Source organism: Myodes glareolus, chromosome 15 (assembly GCF_982192425.1).
Source record: "Myodes glareolus chromosome 15, mMyoGla1.1, whole genome shotgun sequence".
Lineage (NCBI taxonomy): Eukaryota > Metazoa > Chordata > Mammalia > Rodentia > Cricetidae > Myodes > Myodes glareolus.
This window is the reverse complement of record NC_142040.1, coordinates 30,028,354-30,052,655: the sequence shown is the minus strand read 5'-3', so window position 1 is coordinate 30,052,655 and position 24,302 is coordinate 30,028,354. Positions and strand designations below refer to the sequence as shown.

The window sequence follows — 24,302 nt, the reverse complement described above, 5'->3', positions numbered from 1 at the left end:
TGTATCAAAGAGATTACTTACTATTTTATATTTGTACAAAAAATTGATATACACAAATGCTCTCAAAAGCATAACACAAATTCATTTGCTTGGAAACATCCCATTGAGCCCCATGAGGCAGGCTCCTATCTCTGTTGTCTGTATGGCCATGCGTACTTCAAAGGTGGCCCCTATGTGCATGTATAACAAGGAAGGGCAGTTCGGTGCAGCCTAGTCCACCTGTACAAGCAGGTGAAGTAGCCTGCGCTTTGGATAAAGAGGAATTTGCACCATTTGTAGAGGAAACGGAGACTACCATGTGGTTAAGAAGAGGAGTCCTGGCCTTCCCACAGCTTGAGTCTTGAGTATCTGCTCTGTCCTCTACTCGCACATCACAGGGCCCCATCCACCAGTGACCTCTTTTTACCTGACCTTTGGATTTCACAGGTCCGTATCAGTAAAGAGAATCAGTGTGTCCTGTGAAGTCAGAGAACACTCCCAGGGATACATATAGCTTTACTCTGTGGGGACAACAGAAGACTCAGAGCACATGTGAGATGGATGCTGTCACCTCGCTGAGACCCCATTAAGTCTCACCATGTCCCCGTGTCTCTGATAGCACCTGGCTGCCTTCTTCCAGCCAAGTTCACATTCAAACCTCAGCATGCTCTATAGATAATTGTCTTCTCAGAACACACACAGTCTCATGACTAATTAGGATCCACATGCATTCGCATAAATAGAACAGTGCGTTTGCTTCTTAATTTGCACTGACTGCTATAATACAGTACCTTATACTCATATAAAGTATAAAGAGTAGGATCTATTGTTCATGGCGGTATAGATGCCCAGTCAAGGCCTCTGGTGTGTGTTCCACATAGACAGCCTCTCTTAAAGGCTCTCAGGACTCTTCCAGAAACATGCCAACCCCATCGCCAGAGGCAGAGTCCTCTTGATCTAATTATTTTCCAGATATTTCTCCAAATACCATTACTTTGGGGGTAAGGTTTTAGTCTCCGAGCCTTGGAGAATACAGATGCTCAAACCCAGACGATTGCTTCTGAAACAGACTAGAGATGGCATTTGGGGACATGAGCTGCTTTGCTCCTAACATGTATCTGGCCCTCCTTACCCTTGAAGAGACCTTATTCTTGGAAGCTACCATGTGAAGAGAAGCAGTTGTAACCGCAGTCATTCGTTTGTAATTAAGTTTCTCAATTGAAATGTATCAATAAGTTCTAACTCAGTAATGTTGCAAAGAGCAGCTGGTAATTGATTCTTGTTTTCCTGCCATGCGTGTGTTTGGAGAATCATGTTAAATTGTTCAGTATAGGATTTGGAGAAGAGTATATCTCATTATACACTTAGTTTACTCTTATAACGAGACACTATAAATACATGCATCTATAAATGATTTATTTCACCGAAATAATTTAAAGAATCTAAAACCAGAAAACTCTGTGTAGAAAAACTAAAAATTCTTAATTTTAGAGTATTGAGAAACATTAAACAAGAAAGACTTTTGATGGTCCTTCAACAGGCTGGAGTTTCACATCCATGGTAGTTACTGACATAAGCATTTTCTACACAATTCTTCTTTTGCCATTAGAAACAAAGGGGTCTGCTTTATGACCACTCTTTGTTTCCCTAATTGTGGTGGGGCTTCCCATGGGAAGGGGGGCTGTGCCCTGGATGCGCTTTGATGCCGGCTTCTTTGTTGCAGATATGTTTGCTGTGTCTCCACTGGGAAGTCCCATGTCCCCGCACTCCCTGTCTTCAGACCCTTCCTCTTCGCGGGATTCCTCCCCTAGCCGAGATTCTTCGGCCGCATCTGCCAGTCCCCACCAGCCCATTGTGATCCACAGCTCAGGGAAGAACTATGGATTTACCATCCGAGCCATCCGGGTGTACGTTGGTGACAGTGACATCTACACAGTGCACCACATCGTCTGGGTAAGAGCAGAGATCTTTCTTGTCAGTTTTCCTTCCCAAGCATCCTAGAGTGCCGCTATTGACTAAAGCGTAGATGATGCTGATGTGTTTCCCGTTTCTGTGCATGTGGGACCCCATTTCCTCTTCCTTTTAGTGTTCTTTTCTCTTCCTTTTTTTTTTCTTTTTTCTCTCTTTCAAGACAGGATTATTTTGTGTGTAGCAACCCTAGCTGACCATCCTGGAACTCATTCTGTAGACCAGGCTGGCCTCAAAGTCGCAGATATCCACCTGCCTCTGCCTCCTGAGTGCTAGGATTAAAGACATGCACCACCACCCAGCTCTTTTCTCTATTCCCGTGGTAGAATCGGGTGTATCACCAAGCAGTCAGTTTTCGTAACTCTGCCCAGTTTCTATAATTGCTTGCCCATTCTTACGTAGCAATCAGGTAAACATGAAGACCATCTTCTTCATATCCCTTTATTATTCTTTAAACGTGGGTTGTTTTATTTTAATTACTTGTGTGTCTGGGTGTTAATGCCCAGAGGTCAGAAGCATTAGTTACCCCAGAGCTGGAGTTAAGAGGCAGTTGTGAACCACCTACCATAGGTTCTGGGAGGTGAACTCAGATCCTCTGCAAGAGTCGTGCCCTCAACCGTGGGCCTTCTCTCCAGCCCTGTCCTTCACATGTCTTTCTTTTCTTTCTTTTTTTCCCCCTAACTTTGGTTTTCAAAACTCATTCTTGCTCACTTGAGACAGTTTTAGGGAAACATGGGAATTATCCTGTTTTAGAACAATATTGGAACAAGGGCCATACCTTTTTGACTTCTTAATATGAGCTTAGACCCACTCACAAGGTGATTCAGAGTATTCTGACAGGTGAAACAGTAGGTGTTGGGGTCTGTCATTTGTTTGCTTATGAATACGTACTCTCCTCTTTACAGAATGTAGAAGAAGGAAGTCCCTCCCACCAGGCTGGACTGAAGGCTGGAGATCTGATCACGCACATCAATGGAGAGCCGGTTCATGGACTCGTCCACACGGAAGTCATCGAGCTTCTGCTGAAGGTACTGTTCTCCTATGTCCTGGCCTATAGAGGCAGTAGATAACCCTAAGGAATAAGCACTGTGAGGTCAGGTTCTCTGTGGCCGGGGCCTGGAGTCCGTCTCACCAGTGGAAGGGATGGGACGCAGTACTCAGAAGTCTGATATGATGCAAAGCTATTGTGAGCTCTCTGGGTTCGTGCTGTGAAAGAAAGGGTGTCCTTGAACCTGGACTGCACTATATTTACTTCTCGCTACCAGTCTTACAGAACACGAGTCCTCCTTGTTTGTATACCTCACATCGTAGATCCCCTGTGGGAGCCAGCAGTTCTGAAGGTGAACCTCAGAAGACGTTATTCTGCTAGAGGAGGAGACAGAGTACTGTCCAACTGGGAAGGCGGATCTAGAGGTTCTGTTTCAGGGCTGGTGCTCCTCTCAAAGACAGAACTTCAGATGTTTTGATTGACATGTGCTCTAGATGAGGAGTGGAAGGATGACCCGAGCAGTTACGAGGCTCCTCCCCTCTCATCTACATAGCTAAGATACACTTTCATGGGGATCAGTTCTTAAAAGGAGCATCTAAAGGAGCCTGTGGCAGCTCAGATCCCAGAGAGCAGGAATATAAATGGAGAACCGTGTGCACATTCCCCCCCTCAAGCGGCTCTTCCGAGAGTCCTAACTGGCTACGTGCTAACTCCAGACTATAAAGTCAAAGATACTAAATTAAGTGAACCTGAATTTGATTTTTAAATTTTCTCAGGAAAGGGCTGCTTTATCAGAGGTGAGACTCATAGTCCCTTCCTTACGCATTTTTTGGGCAACCTCTGACTTCATGACTAACCAGAGAGATTTGAGCATAAAAAAAAAAAATTAGGGAGACAGAGGATAAATGTGTACAATGTAAAACCCTTGTGCATGGTTTCAGTAATGTTTGAGACTGCGTAGATATTGTTGATGCAGGGATTGAGAGGTGCACTTTGCTCTCAGAGAGTACAGGGCATGCATATGAGAAAAAGAGCCTAATTATCCCAGGCTGAAGCAGAGAGAGGGACATTGTGCTGTTGGCGAGAACATTCTAAGAGCAGGGAGTAGCATGCCAGGGGAGCGACACCGCTGTGGAAGAAAATGAGGACTTTGAAGGCACCAGCAGAAGAATGGATGTGCAGGTCTTTCCAGAACAGATGCATTTAAATGTCTTTCCTGGTCCCTTCCCTGTCATTTCCCAAACTCAAGCTATTTAGAGTCTGGCCCAGGGTCCAGAAGCAATAGTCTCTACATCCTAAGGTCCAGGGTGAGCGAATAGATAAAAAGTTATTGCTCTTGATTAATTCACAGTATTAATTTTTAAGAAAATAGCCTTGGCTTTAGGGTTCAGTAAGTTTATAGAGTTAAAATGAACCACAGCAGCCTCCTTTTTGTCCAAATGTGACATGGGAGGACAGCTACCACATAGCTATGGCATCCCCCTTTTTTATCCAAACGTGACAACGGGAAGACAGGACCACATAGCTACAGCATCCTCCTCTTTTGTCCAAACGATGACAACGGGAGGACAGGACCACATAGCTACAGCATCCTCCTCTTTTGTCCAAACGATGACAACGGGAGGACAGGACCACATAGCTACAGCATCCTCCTCTTTTGTCCAAACGATGACAACGGGTGGACAGGACCACATAGCTACAGCATCCTCCTCTTTTGTCCAAACGATGACAACGGGAGGACAGGACCACATAGCTACAGCATCCTCCTCTTTTGTCCAAATGATGACAACGGGAGGACAGGACCACATAGCCACTTCTGGCCCAGTGCAGCAATCTTTCCTCTTAAATTCTCTAACAAGGGCAGAGTAACATTCCCAGTCAACCATCCCCGAGATGCGAGGCTGGGCGGAACTGCTGACTTTGAGATCCTGTCTGTGAAAACCACCTGGAACTGTCTTAGAACACCTAGGACAAAGTCAAGGAAAAACACAGATTTTAGAGCCTCAATAGTCACTTCACCCCCAGTCTTTGATCCTGTGGTCCGCTGTCTTGTGGATAAGAACCGGGAGTGAATGTCGGGAGCTTGTCTCCTATATCGTGTGTGTGAGTCTTTCAGCTTAGGGGAGACTGTTGAGATCAGCAAGCGAGCAGTTCACTACCGCCAAGGTTCCTTGACCCTGGAGAAAAATTCTCTTAGTTGCCATCCATCCAACTGGTGCCTTAGGACAATGATTTTTTTTAAGCTAAAGGAATTTCAATAGGAATTGTCTAATTGTCTTAGTTGCTGGGATAAAGACCCTGATCAAAAGCTACTTGGGGTGGAAGGTACATCATGAGGAGATAGAAGGGCAGGAACTTGGAAGCAGGGACTGTTACTACGGCCATGGAGGAAGACTGTTTACTGATTTGGGCTTCTTGGCTTCACTAGCCTTCATTTGTATGTGCCCCAAGGCCATCTGTCCACAGGTGGCATTGCCCCACCAGGCTCTGCCCTGCTTTATCAATCAGTAATCAAGAAAATCTCCCACAAGCCAAATCTGATTTTCTCAGTTGAGGGTTCCTTTTCTTAGATTTCCTTAGTTTTTGTCAAATTTATAAGAAAAAATTTAGCAAGTGTAGTAATATAGTAATATATAATGTACATATATATACATCATGCATTCTTCATAACAGTAGTATACTGTGTGCAAAATAGCTAGTACCTCAGCCTGTGTTTATTTCACACCATACAGATGTTTATGGAAGAAGAAAAAAAAGCTGAATTTATTTTATATCTTAATGTGATTCTGGATTTCCAAATGCCTTTCTTGCTTCTGTGAGATTGGATGTATAGCCCTCTCCCCAAAGGTTTGTGGAAATCTCTTTAGAGAATCAGCTGTCCCCTCTGTGAAGTTTGACCTCACCTAGTGCCAGTGGTCACCTTCTACAGCTTACAGCTCCTTCACTGGGTAGAGTCACTGAGGGCCGCGGAAAGAATGCAAGCACGGTGGAGCGTACCATGCCGTGGCACCCTCTGAAGCTACAGTATGCTCTGTCACCCACCCAGGCAGTAGATTCTGCCTCTGGTCACGAAGGAAGCACTCAAGAGCAGTTACTACGTAATGAAACAAAGAGGATGCAAGGGATTTAATTCTCGTCCCAGTGAGCTGTGTAATCACGCAGCTTTCTCCCAAGCTTAACCAGCAGTTCGTGAACAAAGAGCGTAAAGTGACGGCCTCGACACTGTTCTTCTACACGCTGTGGCTGGCTTCACATCAGGGTGGCAGCTCTATTTAGTTCCTGACTGTGGTTTCCATGATCTTTTATACCTAGCATTTACAGCATGGTGGCGTCCTTAGGAGTCTGGTTGTGTAGAATCCCATGAACTGCGTCTGTCTTTTGCACAGAGGACACTGAGTGCATTCGCGGCTTTCCACCGCTCCACCTTTGTCCTCATTCTCCCTTACAGCTTCAACGCAGACCTACTATAGCAACTCTGGCTTACATGTACAGGAAGGCTGGTCAGCTAGCAGTCGGCAGAGTAGACTCATGGGATAGGGTGAGTGGCTTATGATAGCCACCATTCAATCCCCTCATACCTTCCCTTCCGGAAGAACTCGATTACAGGACAGCATCAATCTTTCCGAAAGATCTGCATGGTCTTTCTTTACCCTTCAGTCATAGATGGAGACAATATCGTCCTAGTTACAGTCCTTACTCAAGGGAGCACATGTCAGGCTTACCCTCTGCAACTGGGAAACTTTCCAGTTGTCCAGATTGATTTGTTTCACTTCCTGATGCATCAGAGAATCTCTAGACATCGCCAGCACTTGATTCAGTAACTTCCTTCCCACGAGCTCTGGGGCGCTTCTCAATGGAGGAGGGAACAACCAAATGGCATGACTGCCATCCTCCCCTATATTTTAAGACGCTGATATAGCCAGAGCTTTGGGCTAAATACTGCGAGCATCATGTAAAAACAAAAACAACACAGAAAACCAGCTAATAGGGAGCTGGGGTTATAGTTCAGTTAATAAAGTACTTTCCTTGCAAGTATGGGGACTTGAGTTTGGTCTATAGAACAGTGGTTCTCAACCTTCCTTAATACTGTAACTTTCCAAACATAAGGTTATTTTGTTGCTACTTCATAACTGTAATTATGTTGCTACTGTTAGGAATGATAAGTAAATATGTGATATGCAACCCCCAAATGGGTCACAACCCACAAGTTGAGAACCGTTGATCTAGAGCCATAGGAGGAAACATTTGGGTGCAGTGACACTTGTAATATCACCACTGGGGAAGCAAAGATAGAGACCTCTGGTTTTGCTGGCCAGCCAGGTTAGCCTGCTTAGTGAAGTTCTAGATCTTGCTTCAACAAAGCGAGGTAGACAGCACCCGAGAAAAGCCATCCATGTTTGTTTTCTGACCTCAGATGGTTATATCACACACTCACACACACACACACACACACACAATCCCACACAACATTAACAAATCACATGTATACAGCTAATGAAGCAAGACTACTTGGCACCCCCAGGCTCTGCTATGTTTCCTATAAACTCACGTAACCTCCAGTTACTCTCTGAGGTAGATGCTGTAAGTAGAAGTGTCCCCATTTTCCAGACGCAAAAGCCAAAGTAGAGAGACATGAACAAGGCAGCCACCACCATCTGCTAGGAGGATGGTTTCTCTCCAGGCAGTGTGATTCAGAGGCTGTGCTTTCAACGCCTACTGCACACCGCTCCAACATACGCATCCAATTACCAGTACCTTATAGTCTGATGCCCACAGCAGGAAGCAGTGGCAACCCCAGGCTTTAATCACAGTGCTAAGCATAAGGAGCAGACTGTAAACATGGCAGAAGCTCAGAAGAAAGAAAGATGGCTCTCTACCAGCATGCACCGAAAGAGCCCGTGAGAACTGGCGGCTCATCTGTGCAGGCCTGGAGAGAGGGCCGGAGATTTCGTGCGCCAACAAGTAGACTCGGGATAGTCCAGGCGATGTGAGCAGAAGTGCCGATGTGAAGTGCGTGAGTGGGTCTCGAGTCTTAAGAAGGACACAGTGAGCCTAGTGGGTTGACGTCTTGGCTCATGTAGGGGTAAGATATGCAAGCAGGCTGGAGCTAGGATGGAAGAGGAGAAGCAGGGCCCCGCAAAGATGCAGGAAGATCCTGTCCCCCAGCTGAGCCTTACCATAGACCATCAGACAGAACCAGAGGTCCTCTGTGAACCACCCTAAAGCCAACTACTAAAATGACCAAGCCAGATTGAGACCTTGCTAGCCTGACTTCAGCTCTTGTACTCAGTTCAGCCAGCTTCAAATCATTTCTCTCCCACTGTGCACGAATCACAAAAGCAGCTTCAAGCAACAGTGAACGAACTGGACACCTAACAGTCTGCCTGCTTTGTTGCTTTTGCTATTGTTTTTCACACAGCCTTTGTTCACTGTCTCTTTAAGAGGTCCCTCCTTCATCAGGTTGCTGTGGTGCAGAGCGCTCCTGCTGTGGCTAGGTGGATCCACCAGGTGGCAGGCTTCACAAATAGCACCCGATTTGTCTTTTACCATGTCTCCTGATGTTTCTAATACTTGCACGCTGCATCTTGTGGATTTCTTATTAGAGGGGCTGTCTTTGGTGCATGCACATCAGCCAAATGAACTGCTTTTTGAAAAGTCGTATGTGGAAAAAGAAGACGTAGGTCTGATTTTTGTGGAAGGAGGCATTTACTCAGAGCCTTGCAGTGTGCTGAGTCAGCAAACCCTGCTCGTCTGTTTTCTAATGAGAAACATTCACGATTTGTACCATATTTATCTTCTACTATTTTATCATGCCTATGCCTCCATTTCTCAGTGATCCATACTTTGCGCATGCCCCACATGTCATGTGTCTGTTCTGCTGACCACCACTGTGATGAACGCAGGCCATGTTCTATGCCAGGCACTGGAGAGGTAGAGGGGGACCAAGCACCTGCTGCCCACATGGAACAGGGTGGGAAGGAGAGCACTGGGGAATGAGGGACAGAGTGGCCAGGCCTTGACTGTCCCGCTTACCACTCTGACTCTGAGAATAAGAATAACTCTTGTCGTTATCTGTGCAAGGATGACAGTCCTCACCTCATGTGACCCTTAGATCTTGGAAGATTCTATGTGGAAGTGGCTTAAAAACTAAAATTGTGTTTTTAAAGCACCAGGTGGCGTTGTTCACCTCTTACAAAGATACAAAAGTCCCAGCCCCCTGGAGGGTGGGGAGGAAAGACTACCGCAAGTTTGAGGCCAACTTGGGCTACATTGTGAATTCTGGGCTAACCTGCAATACAGTGTAAGACTCTGCTGAAATGCACTTGAATACAGGCCCAGACTTGAAAACAGTATTACTATGGGGTAAGACGTCCTGGTGATCCTAACATCAGGGAAAGATGCACCCAAGCTGCTTTGCTGCCCCTTTCATCCACCGTGGAAAGAAAGCGATGTCATCATAAGTCCAATCAGTTTATGAAGACCTTCTTCCAAAAGTCTCCAGTGGTGAATTTTCCACTGAAAGAAACAAAATATCAATCTCGACCATTAAAGTAAATGTAAACTTTTAAAAGTCTTGCCTTTGCATGTAAGACATAACTTATCTCGCTGTCAGAATTCAGACCTCATCTGCCTAAAATGTCTTCTACAAATCTATTAGGTATGAGATTATACTTCTAAAGTGATATGTAAACGAACTATGAAGGCAATAATAAACCATTGTCTTTTCAGTGCTAAACTAGAGATAAAACTTGAACTAAGTGGTCTGTAAAGCAGGGGTTCTCAACCTGTGGGTTGCAATTCCCGGGGTCAGCTGGCTCTTTCACAGGGTCACATATCAGATACTTCCATTATGATTCATGACAGTAGCAAGATTACAGTTATGAAGTATCAGTAAAAAAAAAAAATGGTTGGAAGTCACCACAACGTGAGGAACTATATTAAAGGGTTGCAGCGTTAGGAAGGTTGAGAACCATGTCCTAAGGGAATATAAATAACTAATGGACCATCAACTCATCAAACTAAAAACCAGGAAGGAGTAACAGTGGGGGATATTAGTAGGCAACCAATACAGACATGCCCTTCAAGAACATTTAATGATTGGTTTTCAGACTTGTGAGTGGAAAATAGAAAGCTCCAAATCTTACATTAAAATAGTTGGTAAGATATGCGTATATCTATACATGCCCAAAGAAAGACTAGTATGGGCCTGGAATGATATAGCTTTGTAGTTTAATGGCAGAGTGTTTATTCGGCATGTACCGAAGCCCTAGGCCCGATTCTCACCCTTCCTCGTCAAAAGCAATTAAAACCCAGCAGGAAATAGATTGAAATATTACCAGTGGTAGCTGAGTGGAAATTCCAATAATTTCCCCCCTTTTAATTTTGCTCTTCCATTTTCTTCTTATGATAGCATAGGATATTTCCCAATCAAGGAGAAAGACGGTAAATTATTGGTGAAGCAGAGATTTGCTTTCCTAGTCTCCTGTTCCCATAGCACTTGACTTCCCATGCTTTGGTATCCCATGAACTTAGCATCTGGGTGTCTTCCTAGCAAGGGCCTTTTTCAAAGCCCTTGTTCTTGGATGGCTTGTCCTTTGCAGTTTATCATCGCCACCTCTGACTTTGAAATAATGCATTTATCCCCTGGCTGTTACAACATTCAAGGAGCAATTGTAGCAGCCAGAGTGTCTGCCCACCCAACCTGGCATCCCTGTGCCTGGCCGCTGACTCGATGTTCACCTTCATCACTAGAGCCTGCCTAGCAAGCCCCATCCCAAGATGGAGTGAAAGGACCCAGAAACCCACCAGGAATTATGTCACTGTGCCTGACCTGGTTAAAGAGAGCTTTCCCCATAGCTGTGACATACTTCCCGGCAGCTCTGCAAGCTGACAGGTTTTATGACAAAAAGAACGGAACCTTCTAACATCATTACAAATAAAAGTCTCATTCAGTTTTGTCGCCCTATGATTTCTAGGTCAAAGAAAAACATGAAACGGAGAAAGAAAGAAAATATATCAAGCAAGACCAGACAGCTACTGGGCACATTTATATTTAATACATATGGATGAAGATAGCTGTTATTTATAGAGCCTTTCCATGTGTCACACTCGGTGTTAAAAGCTTTGCAAACTCTCATTTACTCCCCTGCTGAGCTCTAGATGATGGCCGGTTCTTCTGGTAGCTAGTAGAGTGTATGAGAAGCCTTTGTAGGGCAAGCATCCTGCTAATATTTGGAGCTTGGCTTTGACTCAGATATGTGGAATGTATGGACTCCCACCCACAGCACACTCACTAAAGGGATGTGTTTCTTTACCTTCCACCCATCTGGATTGTCAGGACTTGGTTGATTGTGGCATTGTTTAGCCCCCTTCCACAACACGTCTCTTTTGTTGCTTGTCTTTGAATCTCTCAGTTCTGATCTTGCTTCTTCACAGAGCTTCTTTTTAACATGACCTCATCTCCTTTATAGAGTGGGAATAAGGTGTCAATCACCACTACCCCGTTTGAAAACACATCAATCAAAACAGGACCAGCCAGAAGGAACAGTTACAAGAGCCGGATGGTGAGAAGGAGCAAGAAGTCTAAGAAGAAGGAAAGTCTAGAAAGGTAGGTTGAGTCAGCATTCCTGAAAGATTGATAGCCACCTGTGTTGGATAAAATGTATTCCTTAGCAAGTATAGATGAGAAAGGTGCATTTCTCTATGAGAAATGTTATACCACAGTTCACAGTAGATATTAAAGTTCAATGCATTACGTGTATAGCAGAAAGAGTTCCTGGCTCTCACTGTAAAAAGATTGCTATTGTTCTTTAGCATGTACGGATACCATGAATGGTCCTTTCCTGGTTATATTAGTTAGTGTTCTCTAGACTCCAGGATTACACAACTTACATAATGAACCTCTCTGTGTGCACAGAAGGGGGTTTATTAGAATGTCTTATAGGCTGCAGTCCAGCTAATCCAATAATGGCTGGCTGTGAAGTCCAAGACTCCGGTGGTTGTTCAGTCTACAAGGCTGGATGTATCACCTGGTCTTTAGTATATGCTGGAATCCCAAAGGACTGGGCTCTAATACCAGAGAAGGAATGGGCTTGCTGGCAAGGCGAGGGCAAGCAGGCAAAGAGCAAACGCTTCTTCTTCCATGTTCTATAGGCTTCCAACAGAATGTGTGGCCCAGATTAAAGGCCTATTTTCCTAATTCAAAGATCCAGATTAGAAGTGGATTCAAATTAAGCAAAAAAAAAAAAAAAGCCCTCACAGCTGTACCCTCCATATTGGGGTTTAAGTTCTAGATGTAGTTAAGTTGACAACTGGTTTTAAAAATATATATTTATTCTCTTCTGTTCATATACATAAGTACACACGTAGCACAGTGCATCAGAGGGCACGTTTTGGGAGCCAGTTCTCTCCTTCCACCACAGACTCAAGAGCTGGGCCGCAGGAGGTCATGTAGTCACGCCTGTGTGCTAGCACCTTTACCTGCTGGATTTTCGTTCTCCTTTGTTTGGTCACTGATTATTTAAGTCTTTAGACATCATTTCATGATAGCTAGTTTTTGATACACTTGACCAGCAGACAATTTTCCACATGAAATCTGCAGTTAAAATGTCCTATGAGTGATTAAGAAGATCTTTTAATGTCATCAATCACAAAATAACTGCATCTTTAAACCTTTCAAATAAGTCTGGAAATATCAGCCCTTTGTCTGACTGAGATCTGATGAGGTGACGCCCAGTGGCAGACAGGGAAGCATGGGACGTTCTCCACACCTACTAAAGTGTGTGCGAGTCTGTGTGCTCAGAAGGGGCGATTCTTTCCAGTCAGGTATGATTCCTTTGAGCTGCCGGAGTCATGTTCCTGTGTTCACTTGAACCTGGGAGTCTCATGCTAAGACTTTTGGATAGAATTGTAAGAGAAGTGATAAAATAACAGCGTTTTATTAGCTTCAGTAAAAACAGTTACGTATGCAAGAAAACAGTATGGAGTCTGGCTGGGGCAGAGAACAAACGGTGCAGGAGTCATTTACGTCATCAGCTTGGGGGCTGGTGGGGGGTGGGGTGTTTCAGCTTTAGATATCTTAGGACCAGTAGGAGAGAAACAACATATGGTGTCAGAAAGTGACTTTCTAAGTTTAACTCGAGTTCTATGGTGATGTTTTGGGGGTCTTTTCTTTAAGCACCGGGGATTGGGCCTAGGCTTCATTCACATAAGCAAGTGTTCTGCCACTGAGCAACATCCTGGACCTTCTTTTTGCTCTTTCTCATTGTTTTGATTTGAGACAAAGTCTCAGTGTCCCAGGCTGGCCTTAAGTTCACTCGGTAGCTTTGTTGATACTCATTGTGCAGCCTAAACAGGTCTTGAACTTGAGATCCTCCTGCCTCAGCCTTTCAATGCACTGGGATTGCAGGCCTATACTTTCTAACTCAGCTTCTCAGTTTTCATGGTTGCATATCAACAGATAAGCCCCAAGCCTAGCCTAGAAAAACTAAAATAACCATGTAAACACATGAGTTATAGTTATATACACTATGGAGAGTTATATATGCTATAGTCATATACACTACAGAAAGTTATTTACACTACAGAGAATTAAATATGCTACAGAGTTATATACTCCATGAAGTGAAATATACACTACAGAGAGTTAGATACGCTCTGGAGAGATATATATGCTACAGTTATACACTATAACTATACACTATAGAGAGTTTTATACGCTATGGAGAGATACATATGCTAAAGAGGTAGGAGCAGAATGTGGTCGTTCTGGAGGCAGAAGAAAGTGGGGTGCTTCTTCACAAGTTTCTAGAGCCCCCTGACTTCTTTTTATGTGTGCGGGTGTTTTGCTTGCATGTGTGTCTATGCACCATGTGCTGGCCTGGTGCCCAGAGGCCAGAAGGTGTCAGGTTCCCTGGAACTGAAGTTAGAGATGGCCATGACCCATTGTGTGGGTGCTGAGACTCAAACTTGGGTCCTCTGGAAGAGCAGCCAGTGCTCTTAACTACTGAGCCATCTCCCTAGGCCCTCATTATATCATTTTATCCCAAATACATTTATTTTCCTCTTAGACAAGTTCTAGGATCACTTTGGGTTTTTTTTTGGGGGGCTGGTTACTTTGTATTTTCATTTCCTTCAGGTTATATAGGACAAATGTTTTAATGGTTAGCATTATGACAACCACCAGGGCTGTCCTGGGCCTCTTTGGTAAAAGAGCTGTTGGACAGTTACGGCACTGATCAGCTGTGCATTCGTACACTTTTCTATAATGAACCCTGTTCACACTGAATGCTCCTTTGCATCTGTTGCCCACTGATACGCCAGCCTCAGCCTCACCTCGCTCTCTGCTTTCCATGTAAAGACACAGCGGACATTGTGTCGGGCATATTTACAAGCCCACAGTGGAACAAGCACAGCACACAGTCCTTCACAAACAAAAACCTCTGCCCAAAACCTCCGGCCTTAATGTAAGCCTCTAACCAAGACAACAGTCATTGGAAAAAGACTCATCTTGGTTAAGTCATGCCAATACAGACAAGGCCTGAATGTCCTCACAGGTGAAGGGTTTTCTTGCCCTATTGTTTCTTGCTGTTTGGCATGAAGAGGTCCTTCATGGATACTGTCAGTTTCCTAAGCTGTGAGGAAGCTGTCAGTAAAGGCCGGTGGTCATGTCACTGTGTGGCAGTGCTGAAACCAAAGATGCAACCATCGTGAGGATTGCTATTGAAAGCAGGTTCTGACGACATGCTCCTGTCTCTACTCAGGAGGAGATCGCTCTTCAAGAAGCTAGCCAAGCAGCCTTCTCCTTTGCTCCACACCAGCCGAAGTTTCTCCTGCTTGAACCGATCCCTGTCATCTGGAGAGAGCCTCCCGGGATCCCCTACCCACAGCTTATCGCCACGGTCTCCGACACCCAGCTACCGCTCTACGCCTGATTTCCCATCAGGTGAGTAGATCCAGCCTAGCCTAGGGACATTCATGGCCCTAGAGGGTGGAAAGGTCTTGGGAGGCATAAACCAGGCAGGGATGAGGAAAACAGGCCGAATTGGCACGTGACTGACAGCATTTAGAGCGCACACGATGGGGGACCATTCTGACTATTGGAATAGAGCGGGTAGGAGAACTGTGGGGAGGCTTAGGCGAGAAGCCTTCCCTGACCACCTGAACAGAAGTGTAGGAAAGACACCTGGTTGCTCACAGTCCTATGTTTTCTACCCCCAGGTACCAACTCCTCCCAGAGCAGCTCACCAAGTTCAAGTGCCCCCAATTCTCCAGCAGGCTCAGGGCACATCCGGCCCAGTACCCTCCACGGCCTGGCCCCCAAACTCAGTGGGCAGCGATACCGCTCTGGAAGGCGAAAGTCAGCTGGCAGCATCCCGCTCTCCCCCCTGGCCAGGACACCCTCTCCAACTCCCCAGCCTACCTCCCCTCAGCGGTCGCCATCACCACTGCTGGGACACTCACTGGGCAATGCCAAGATCACTCAGGCCTTTCCCAGCAAGATGCACTCTCCCCCCACCATCGTCAGACACATCGTGAGGCCCAAGAGTGCAGAGCCGCCCCGCTCCCCACTGCTGAAGCGGGTACAGTCTGAGGAGAAGTTGTCACCCTCCTATGGCAGTGACAAGAAGCACCTGTGCTCTCGCAAGCACAGCCTGGAGGTGACACAGGAGGAGGTGCAGAGGGAGCAGTGCCAGCGGGAGGTGACGCTGCAGAGCCTGGAGGAGAATGTATGTGACGCGCCTTCCCTCAGTCGGGCCAGGCCAGTGGAACAAGGCTGTCTGAAGCGGCCTGTGTCCCGGAAGCTGGGCAGGCAAGAGTCTGTGGATGACCTGGACCGAGACAAGCTAAAGGCCAAGGTCATAATGAAGAAACCAGAGGAGAAACATGAATCCCACCAGAAACCTCACAGCCTTGGTGGTGACTCAGAAAGCTATGCTCTCTTCAGGATGGAGGAGAGAGAGAAGAAAGTGTATCCCAAGGGGCTGGAAAGATCAGGTCACTTTGAGAACACAGCAGCAGAGTCTCCTTGTGTGGGCAGCCTGCTGAAGGACACCCTTCACAAGCAGGCCAGCGTGCGGGCCATCGAAGGGGTGACCTCGGATGGGGCAGCAGGCAGTCTGGCACCTGGGGAGCATGGCCAGTCTCTAAGTGACTTTAAGCGGGCCTCAGCTTCTAGCATCCTCCAGGAGAATATGTGTCACATCCCTGACAGATCCACTTCTGGAAAAGGTGACTACATAGAGAAGGCCGCCCAGGCCAAAGAGCTCCTTCGAAGCGAGAAGCTGGACAGCAAGCTGGCCAATATGGATTACCTCCGAAAGAAAATGTCACTGGACGACAAAGATGATAGTCACTGTGCCATCCTGAAACCCAAAATGACATCGAGCACCCATGAATGTTTGCCAGGGAACCCTGTGCGGCCCATGGCTGGGCAACAGGAGACCATGCCAGCCTCCGAGAGCCGGGCATTCATCAACAGTACCCACACATCTCAGATGAGCGCCGTTTCCTTTGTTCCTCTCAAGGCCTTAGCTGGCCGGGTAGAAAATGGAGGTGAGAAACCAGGTTTCGTGGCTCCCGAGTCCCCCGTGAGGAAGAGCCCCTCTGAGTATAAGCTGGAGGGCCGGTCGGTTTCATGCCTGAAGCCAATTGAGGGCACGCTGGACATTGCTCTCCTCTCTGGACCTCATGCTTCCAAAACAGAGCTGCCTTCCCCAGAGCCTGCACAGAGCCCCAGCCCATCCCATCCCAGTGTCAGTGTGGGATCCTCGGGGTCAGCAGCTCTTCCCAGTAGCAGTGGGAAAAAGAGTAACGCCACCAGCCTGAGGGAGCCTTCCTCTGCCAGCTTAAAGGTGAATAAATCGTACCTGCTGGAGGCTCGGTTCCTGCCCCCGAGCCGGGGACTCCAGGACTCGCTAGCAGCCCCTGGGATAGAATCAAAGTCAAAGCAGGACAGGAAGGTTACTCATCCTGCGGCCAGGAGCACAGCAGCTGTCCCCGAGAGCCAGCTCCAGCAGAAAGACGGTGGTCCCACCAAACACCAAGACCGTGCCAGTGTTCCTGACCCGGGGCAGACTCTGCATAATGCTGACCCAGCCAGGCTGGGTATACGTGCCCCGCTGCCACCAGAAGTAACCCCCTCCAAGGAGAAACCGTGTCCGAAGGAACCAGCTGAAAAGGTGAAAAGTCAGTGCTCTGCCATAAGGGATGACGTATACAGAGAGCCCTGTGTGAAGCTGTGTCCTGCAGAGGTGAGTAAAGCCAGTGACAGTTCCAAAAACCTCCCTCCTGGGGGACGGACTCATCCCGATTTCTGCATGCAGGCCCAGACTACAGAGAAAACACGGACATGTGCAAAAACAAACTCCAGAGATGGCCATGATGAGGTGAAATCCCTGGCCAGGGAGGACTCCTTGTACTCAGCCGGGCTTCTGTGTGAGAAGGAGGTAGGCAGGGCAAGAAAAGGCCCAGAAGCCAAGCCTGAAGTCCCTGCTACCAGGCACTCTCCTCAGCCACCAGGAACTGAGAGCGAGAAGAGCGAAAAGCCGTCCACCACCCCGTCTTTGCAGAAACAGGCTCCCAAAGAGCCCGACAGGAAGGAACAGGCCCTGCAGAGGCATGGCCCTCAACAACCCCTGACCACCAAAGAGCTGTCCAACCCAGCAGCTTGGCAGCATTGCAGTTCACCAAACCACACACTTGCCAAGGAGCTGGGGACCAAATCCACTGCCGCAGAACCAAGCACCAGCCTCCAAGACACTCCCCGATCTGCTACTGCCACCGTTACCACTACCACTGCCACCCCCAGTGCCGGGCACAGTGACTGTAGTAGCCATAAGTCCCGGCCTGGCCCTGACCCCAGCCCTTCAAAGTCTAAGCACCCAGACAGGTCCCTCTCCTCGCAGAAACTGAGTGCTGTGTCTGCAAAAGGCAAAGAGCCTGTCACTCAAACCCTTGGTGGCTCCAGCAGAGAGGGGAAGGGTGGAAGCAAGGGTCCCCTGGACATGTTCCCTGCCATCCTGGCCACCCAGGGCAAAGCGATCGATGTGTTTGGGCAGGGAGAAGGTAGGGTCACTATCACACTCCACATGGAAGAGAGTCCTCTAGATGCTAAACTGAAAACCGCCAATGGAGGCTGTCCTCAGGAGATGCAGGAGAAGCATCCTCCCAGACAAGGACATCCAACATTCAGTGAAGCAGTGGACCAGAAACTTATCACTGCTGGTGAAAAGCAAAGCCTGTCTCCAAAGCATCCCAAACCATCCACTGTGAAAGACTGCCCTACTCTGTGCAGACAGATGGAGAAAAGCCCAAGTCAGCAGGCTTCCCCTGGGGACAGGAAGTCGGAAGGGAAGAAAGGGACAGAGGCACTTTTTGTTCCAACCCCAGAGGGCTACAAGCTGGAGGCCAGCCCTTCTCCCCACCATGGTGAGAGCCGACTCAAAGGCCCAGAGAAGCTAGCCATGGGCATGGGGAAGGGCTTCTCAGAGGCCAAGGGGAAAGGGCCTGGTCCTCAGAAGTCACTGGCTGAAACCGGCAAGACCAGCGGTATGAAACGGTCACCCTCTGCCACAGCACAGAGTTCTCTCCGCTCAGCTGGCCCCCCAGAGAAATCTCTGAGCTATTCAGCCAGCTTTCCCGAGGCCCAGCCTGCAACACGAGAGGTCACTGCAGCCACCAGTAGCCCCTCATCGGCCAAGGTTATCATGGGTACCTCAGAATCCTCAGCTCCCAGCAACAGGGACCACAGGAAATCCCAGTCTGGGGGAGATGGCCGAAACCAAATGACAAAGAGTGACTCTCTGCCCTCCTTCCGTCTCTCCAACTCCACCCTGGATTCACACCTCCCAGACCCACAGATGCCCAGCACAGCCGGCCACCGAGACAGGGCACTGTCGGTAACTGCTACCACAGGGGAACCCAGAGGGAGAGAGCTTACCCAACCTCCCCCAGCCAGGAAACAGAATGTGGGCAGGGAGGTGACCAGAGCACCCCCAACCCAAAGCACGGACCGCTCCCTCGCTCTTTCCTCGGAGAAGGACTACGTGGTGCGGCAGAGGAGGGGCAAGGAGAGCTTGCGTAGCAGTCCTCACAAAAAGGCCTCCTAACACGGGGCCCTTGGTGACAGGGCTGTGAGACCCCGCCAGAGCATCCGTGTAACTGGGTCGTTGCCACCTTACAAACCAGCATTGTATGGGGATGTCCTCCAAGCAGAGCTCCGGGGCTCACAGAGGAGGAGAGACAGAAAAAGGGAACTTTCTTCCAGATGCCTTCCCAGTCGTAACCGGTAAAACTGTTGCCAGATAGTGTTTGTACAAAACCTGCCTCTCCAGCCATGTGCTGGTGCGGAAGTCTCTCTGTACATACCTAGCAATGTGTTTGGTTTGGGATGTAGAGTGTGTACCTCGCTGCTGACTGCCTTGCTGACCGAAGCTTTTCTGAATGAAGATATGTCTTTTAACCACTTAACCATCGTGTGGTAATGAAGCAAAGTGGTCAGGGCTAGGTGCGTGTGAAAATAGAATCCTACCCATGATCGCGTATGTACACATCCACCTATGTGTTTTGGTCTGTGGTTTGAGAATAGTTCAAGGCTCCATTTGTATAAGTAGAGTTAAAGATGAGAGAAAGCCCTAAATACAGTAGATGGTGAGTTTTTTGTGTGTATTATTTAACCAGGATCTCTGATCATACTGAATCTGGCTACCTGTATTTTCTGAGCTGCTGCTTTCAGAACCCTCTCTTAGGAGTGAGTGGCCAGGATAGGAAGAGCCACTTGTAGGGGACATTTTGACCTTCAGGTCCAAGTGGCCCAAAAAGGCAATTGTCTTTGTCTCTGGGTCCTGTGTCTGGTCTTCACCTGAGGGTACACAGAGACTAGAAACACATTGTGAGTCAGCTTTCTTCCTTCTCCCGTCCCTTTCTGAGCTCCTACCCTCAGGCCTTCATGCTGTGAGTCCAAGAAGCACATGGTTATGGTGGGTGCTGCGCCAGCCCTGCCCATGAGGAAACAGGAAAATCACTGGCCGCACACCAGTCCGCTAGTACTTGGGTGGAGTGATACGCATTAGGAAACAGAAAATCACTGGCTGCACACGAACCTGCTAGTTCATAGGTGGGGTGATATGCATTAGGCATTGGAAGAGGTTTTAAATTTGCTTTTGTTGAGGAAAAGGGGGTGGGGTGGATTTTGGCATCATAGCATATATATTAAAGAATAATCAGGACATCAGATACATTTTAATACATAGCTGGGGCCTTATGTTGTAGATGAAGCTTGCTGTTTTTAGCAAGTTCCTGGGTTTCACATTCATTTCTGACGCATCGAGTAGCTCCATACATTTCATAACACGATCTCTTTATTTGTATGCAAAAAATTACTGTATTAATAAAGAGCAGCATTTTGTAACAAAGAGACTGGAGCTATTTGGTGCTTGAATGTGACCATCCTTTTTACTTTTGCTAAGCCTTATTTAAATTTTGTATACCATGAAATGTGTAGAGTCTGTCAGATCATTTTAGTGCTGAGGGTTTTTCTGATTTGTTTCTGTTGTCGCAGTTTTTTGATGGCTTGTTTTGGACTATAAGATGGCACTCGCTGAAGTACATACTAAGGCACAATGCAGATACGTTTTTATAAGATGCTTGGGATACATAGCAAGACTTTTGTTCTATAAGAGAAAAAAATTACAAATATTGAATCTAGCACCAGATCCCGTTGGGGTGTCTTGGTATCTTTCCACCGTAAGCTCGTTTATGTGAGCACACTCTGTGGGTTGTAACTAACCTTGTAAGGTTGTAAGCACTCTAGACACAAAGGCATGGCATCACTGACTGCTTGGTTGCCCATTGTTGCAAAGCTGGTTGGCAAAGAAAAAGGAAAGGAAAAAGGAGTGTCCTCTTCACCCCGTCTCCCCACCCCCACACAGCACATCACACACCCCCCATCACTACATTGTGAAACTGTAGAACAAACATATTTTTTACAAGAACTCAAATGGGTCTCAAAAGTGGTCTCAACACTTATAATGCATATCTGGTTGGCAGATCTAATCGCGCAATCCTTCTCTACTCAGACATCAGGACAGGTCTGTCCAGGAGGTAGTTCACGGTTTACAGCCCTTTCCTTTCTAACTGTCCAGTTTTCTTTAAGCACAATTAGCGGCTTGTTTACAAAGGATATTTTTATGTATATTTTGTATAGTGTATTATCATTTTGCCAAATATGTTTTTGCATTTTGGATGAGTAAAGAGTACTTACTTAAGGTTGCTTACACGTGATCCCTGTTTGTTGTTGTGAATCTCCCCCGCCAGCTGGTAGAATGTCTCCTGTGTTCTCTTTGGTCAGTCTCCGTGTGGTTGTGAGATGTACCCCTCGGTAGGACTCCCAGCTGTAGATTTACCAGCTTCGGTTTGTTAGGATCTGTGCAATAAAGTGTTGGCAGTCTTATTTTCTCCAAGAAATCCCCCCATGAATGTCATAATTGTTGTATATTGAACAAATATTTATACTTATGCAGTTGCATAACATTGAATAAAAATTTAGCATGAAAGATGACTGATACGTTCTATGTTTTTTCACCTATATACATATACATGCCAAATACTGCAGGTGATCGATCACTCAGATTCCTTATGAATGCTTTTGGTGAGTTGATTGGTTTGCCTGTTTTCTTTTTGCCCTACACAATTAGTCTGGTCTTGAAGGGAAATCCTCCAGCTTATTCCCATTTTGCTTTGCCCCCAACCAGCATACACACCCATGCTCACCACGTTGCCAGGAAAGAGGTCTCGTCTCCATGACCCCTCATGTACTACGATCTCACTCTAACCATCACCACCAATTTCAGAAACCCCCTTTCCCAGCTCCCTTCCGTACTGGCATAAAGAAGAATCTAAACTTGATAGTGTTCAGTCTTCTGTCACACTCACTACCATGGTGTAACTTCCACATACTGTCAACTCTGGTTTGAGGGGTGCCAGTGCCACTTGACTATGTGCAAAATCTACTTCCCAACATCGTTTATATGGACCATTGGCCCAGCAATGACCAGCATTCCCCAACACGACTTCCTTTTAGTTCAAAACAGACTATTTTTCATGCTCATTTCCCTAGTCACTACATGACATGGATACCCATATGTCAACACACATGAACAAAAAAAGAATCAAACACATGCATTCCCATTCTCTTCAATGTTCCTTTCTTCCCTCAAACCATGCTGTGTTCTCCATCTTTTTCTGATCACATCCCAAGCTTCTACCTAAATGATTTTTCTCTTTGGTAAAATGAACCAAAAGAACAGCAGCAGCAGCAGCAACAACAACAACAACAAAAACCCACTTGTCCAATCAGTTTCACATTTGTTATTTGATGCTGGCCCTACCCGTTTTCTGCTCTGAGCAGCTTCGATTTATACTGTCATAGTCTCTCCCTAAGTGGCTCTATAAGCTCCTTAAGTTTTCCTGGATCTTAGCCTTTTGTCGTAGTTTGGGTTTCTATTGCTGTGAAGAGACACCAATGACTACGGCAACTCTTATAAAGGAAAACATTTAGTTGGGGCTGGCTTACTGTTCAGAGGTTGAGTCCATTATCATTGTGGTGAGACATGGAGTCATGCAGACAGACATGGTGCTGGAGAAGGAGCTGAGAGCTCTACATCTTAACCTGCAGGCAGCAGGAGGAGACTATATCATACTAGGCCTAGCTTGAGCATGTAAGACCTCAAAGTTTGCTTCCACAGTGACACATATCCTCCAGCAAGGCCACACTTCCTCCAATAAAGAGCCATGCCTCCTAATAGTGCCACTCCCTATGGGCCAAGCATTCAAACACATGAGTCTGTGGGGGCCATAGCTATTCAAACCACCACATTCTACTGTTTTTCACAATGTCCCTAGAGAGATAAACATACTATGTTACAGCCTTTACATATTTAAAAACCTTTGTAGTCAGAGTCCAGCTCCTTAAACATTCTCTTAGTGCATCTTTTAGGAACTTGTATGTTCTAGTAAAAGGAGCGGTGGGCTGCATTTCTGCCTGGCTAGCTTTACCCGAAATAATTACATGGAAACTGTATTCATTTAAACACTGCCTGGCCAATTAGTTATAACCTCGTATTGGCTAGCTCTTACATACTGATTCAACCCATTTTTATTAATGCGTGTTGCCACTTGACTGTGGCTTACCGGGACGAGTCTAACCGGGGTCCATCTCAGGGAGGAGAGCTATGGCATCTGACTGCCTCTGCTTTCTTTCTCCCACAATTCTGTTCTGCCTACTTCACCCACCTAAGGGCTGGCCTATCAAAAAGGCCAAGGCAGTTTCTTTATTAACCAATGAAAGTAACACATAGACAGTTAACCCTCCTCCATCATTTCCCCTTTTTCTGTTTAAACAAAAAAGAAAGTCTTTAACTTTAACATAGTAAAATTACATACAACAAAACAGTTATCAAGCAAGAATTACAGTTACAATATTTATACCTACTTTATCTTTTATCATAACTAAGGAAAACTATAACTAACCATTCTTCAACTCCATCAAAGACTCCAGAAGGATATAATATTACCTAAGCAAATAAGAAATAAGCAACTTCCAACCTCTAGAAATGATAGAGACAACTCGCTGCCTGTACAGTCACCCAAAGTTCTTTTGTACCGTTGGGGCACCCATCTTCGGCCTTCAGGCCCATAGTATCCAGCAAACATTTCCATGAAGCAGGAAATTTCAAAGACAGTTCAGTCACTTTCTGCTGTGTCCTGTGGAATGTCTCGCAGACTCTTTCATGAATCAGGAACCCCGAAAGACCATCTCACATTTAGGTAAGTTCAGCAATCCTCTCTCTGTGGGTTCTCTGTGTCCAGTTTATGCAACAGTCCAGGCAAGAGCAGTTTCTTGCCCAAATGGTTATAAAACTCCGTAAGGAGCCTCTTTGATGCCCATCTTCCTCTTGAATTAGCTGGTGCTGCCAGAAGCAGATGTGTCTCATTGTCATGAAAAGTCCTAAGTTATTAAAACATTTAAAATGCCATATTCTGTAGTCTTTGAAAGATATGAAGAATGCGTATCTAACTGAAATATATCTCTATATGTCTAGAAAATCTAACTAACATGACTACAAGCTTGACTATTATCGATGATTATCCATTAACAACCTATATTTCCTAATTATACATTCCATTTCTAAATGAACTATACAATCACAATACCTTAATCAAGATCAGAAATACATATACATATAACAAAATTGACCTTAAATTCCATACCAATGCAAATTATTCATATCTATATCATATCCCCCTTTAAATGTAAAAGAACATTTATAAACAATATTTGGGAATATGGGCGTAGTTATTTCTCTCC

At 46.2% G+C, this 24,302-nt stretch overlaps 1 protein-coding gene across 12 annotated transcripts in view; it reads left to right on the top strand.

Moving 5' to 3' along the window:
- Window positions 1-21,494, top strand: part of Mast4 (microtubule associated serine/threonine kinase family member 4) — a 582,754-nt gene extending 561,260 nt beyond the window's left edge. For all 12 annotated transcript variants that reach the window (XM_087896863.1, XM_087896864.1, XM_087896866.1 and 9 more), the window contains 5 exons: window positions 1,703-1,932; window positions 2,853-2,975; window positions 11,407-11,543; window positions 14,698-14,879; window positions 15,155-21,494. In XM_087896863.1, the coding sequence (XP_087752989.1) occupies window positions 1,703-1,932; window positions 2,853-2,975; window positions 11,407-11,543; window positions 14,698-14,879; window positions 15,155-19,044 (4,562 nt within the window). In that variant the 3' untranslated portion in view covers window positions 19,045-21,494. The remainder of the gene's footprint in view (window positions 1-1,702; window positions 1,933-2,852; window positions 2,976-11,406; window positions 11,544-14,697; window positions 14,880-15,154) is intronic.
- Window positions 21,495-24,302: the final 2,808 nt, after the last annotated feature.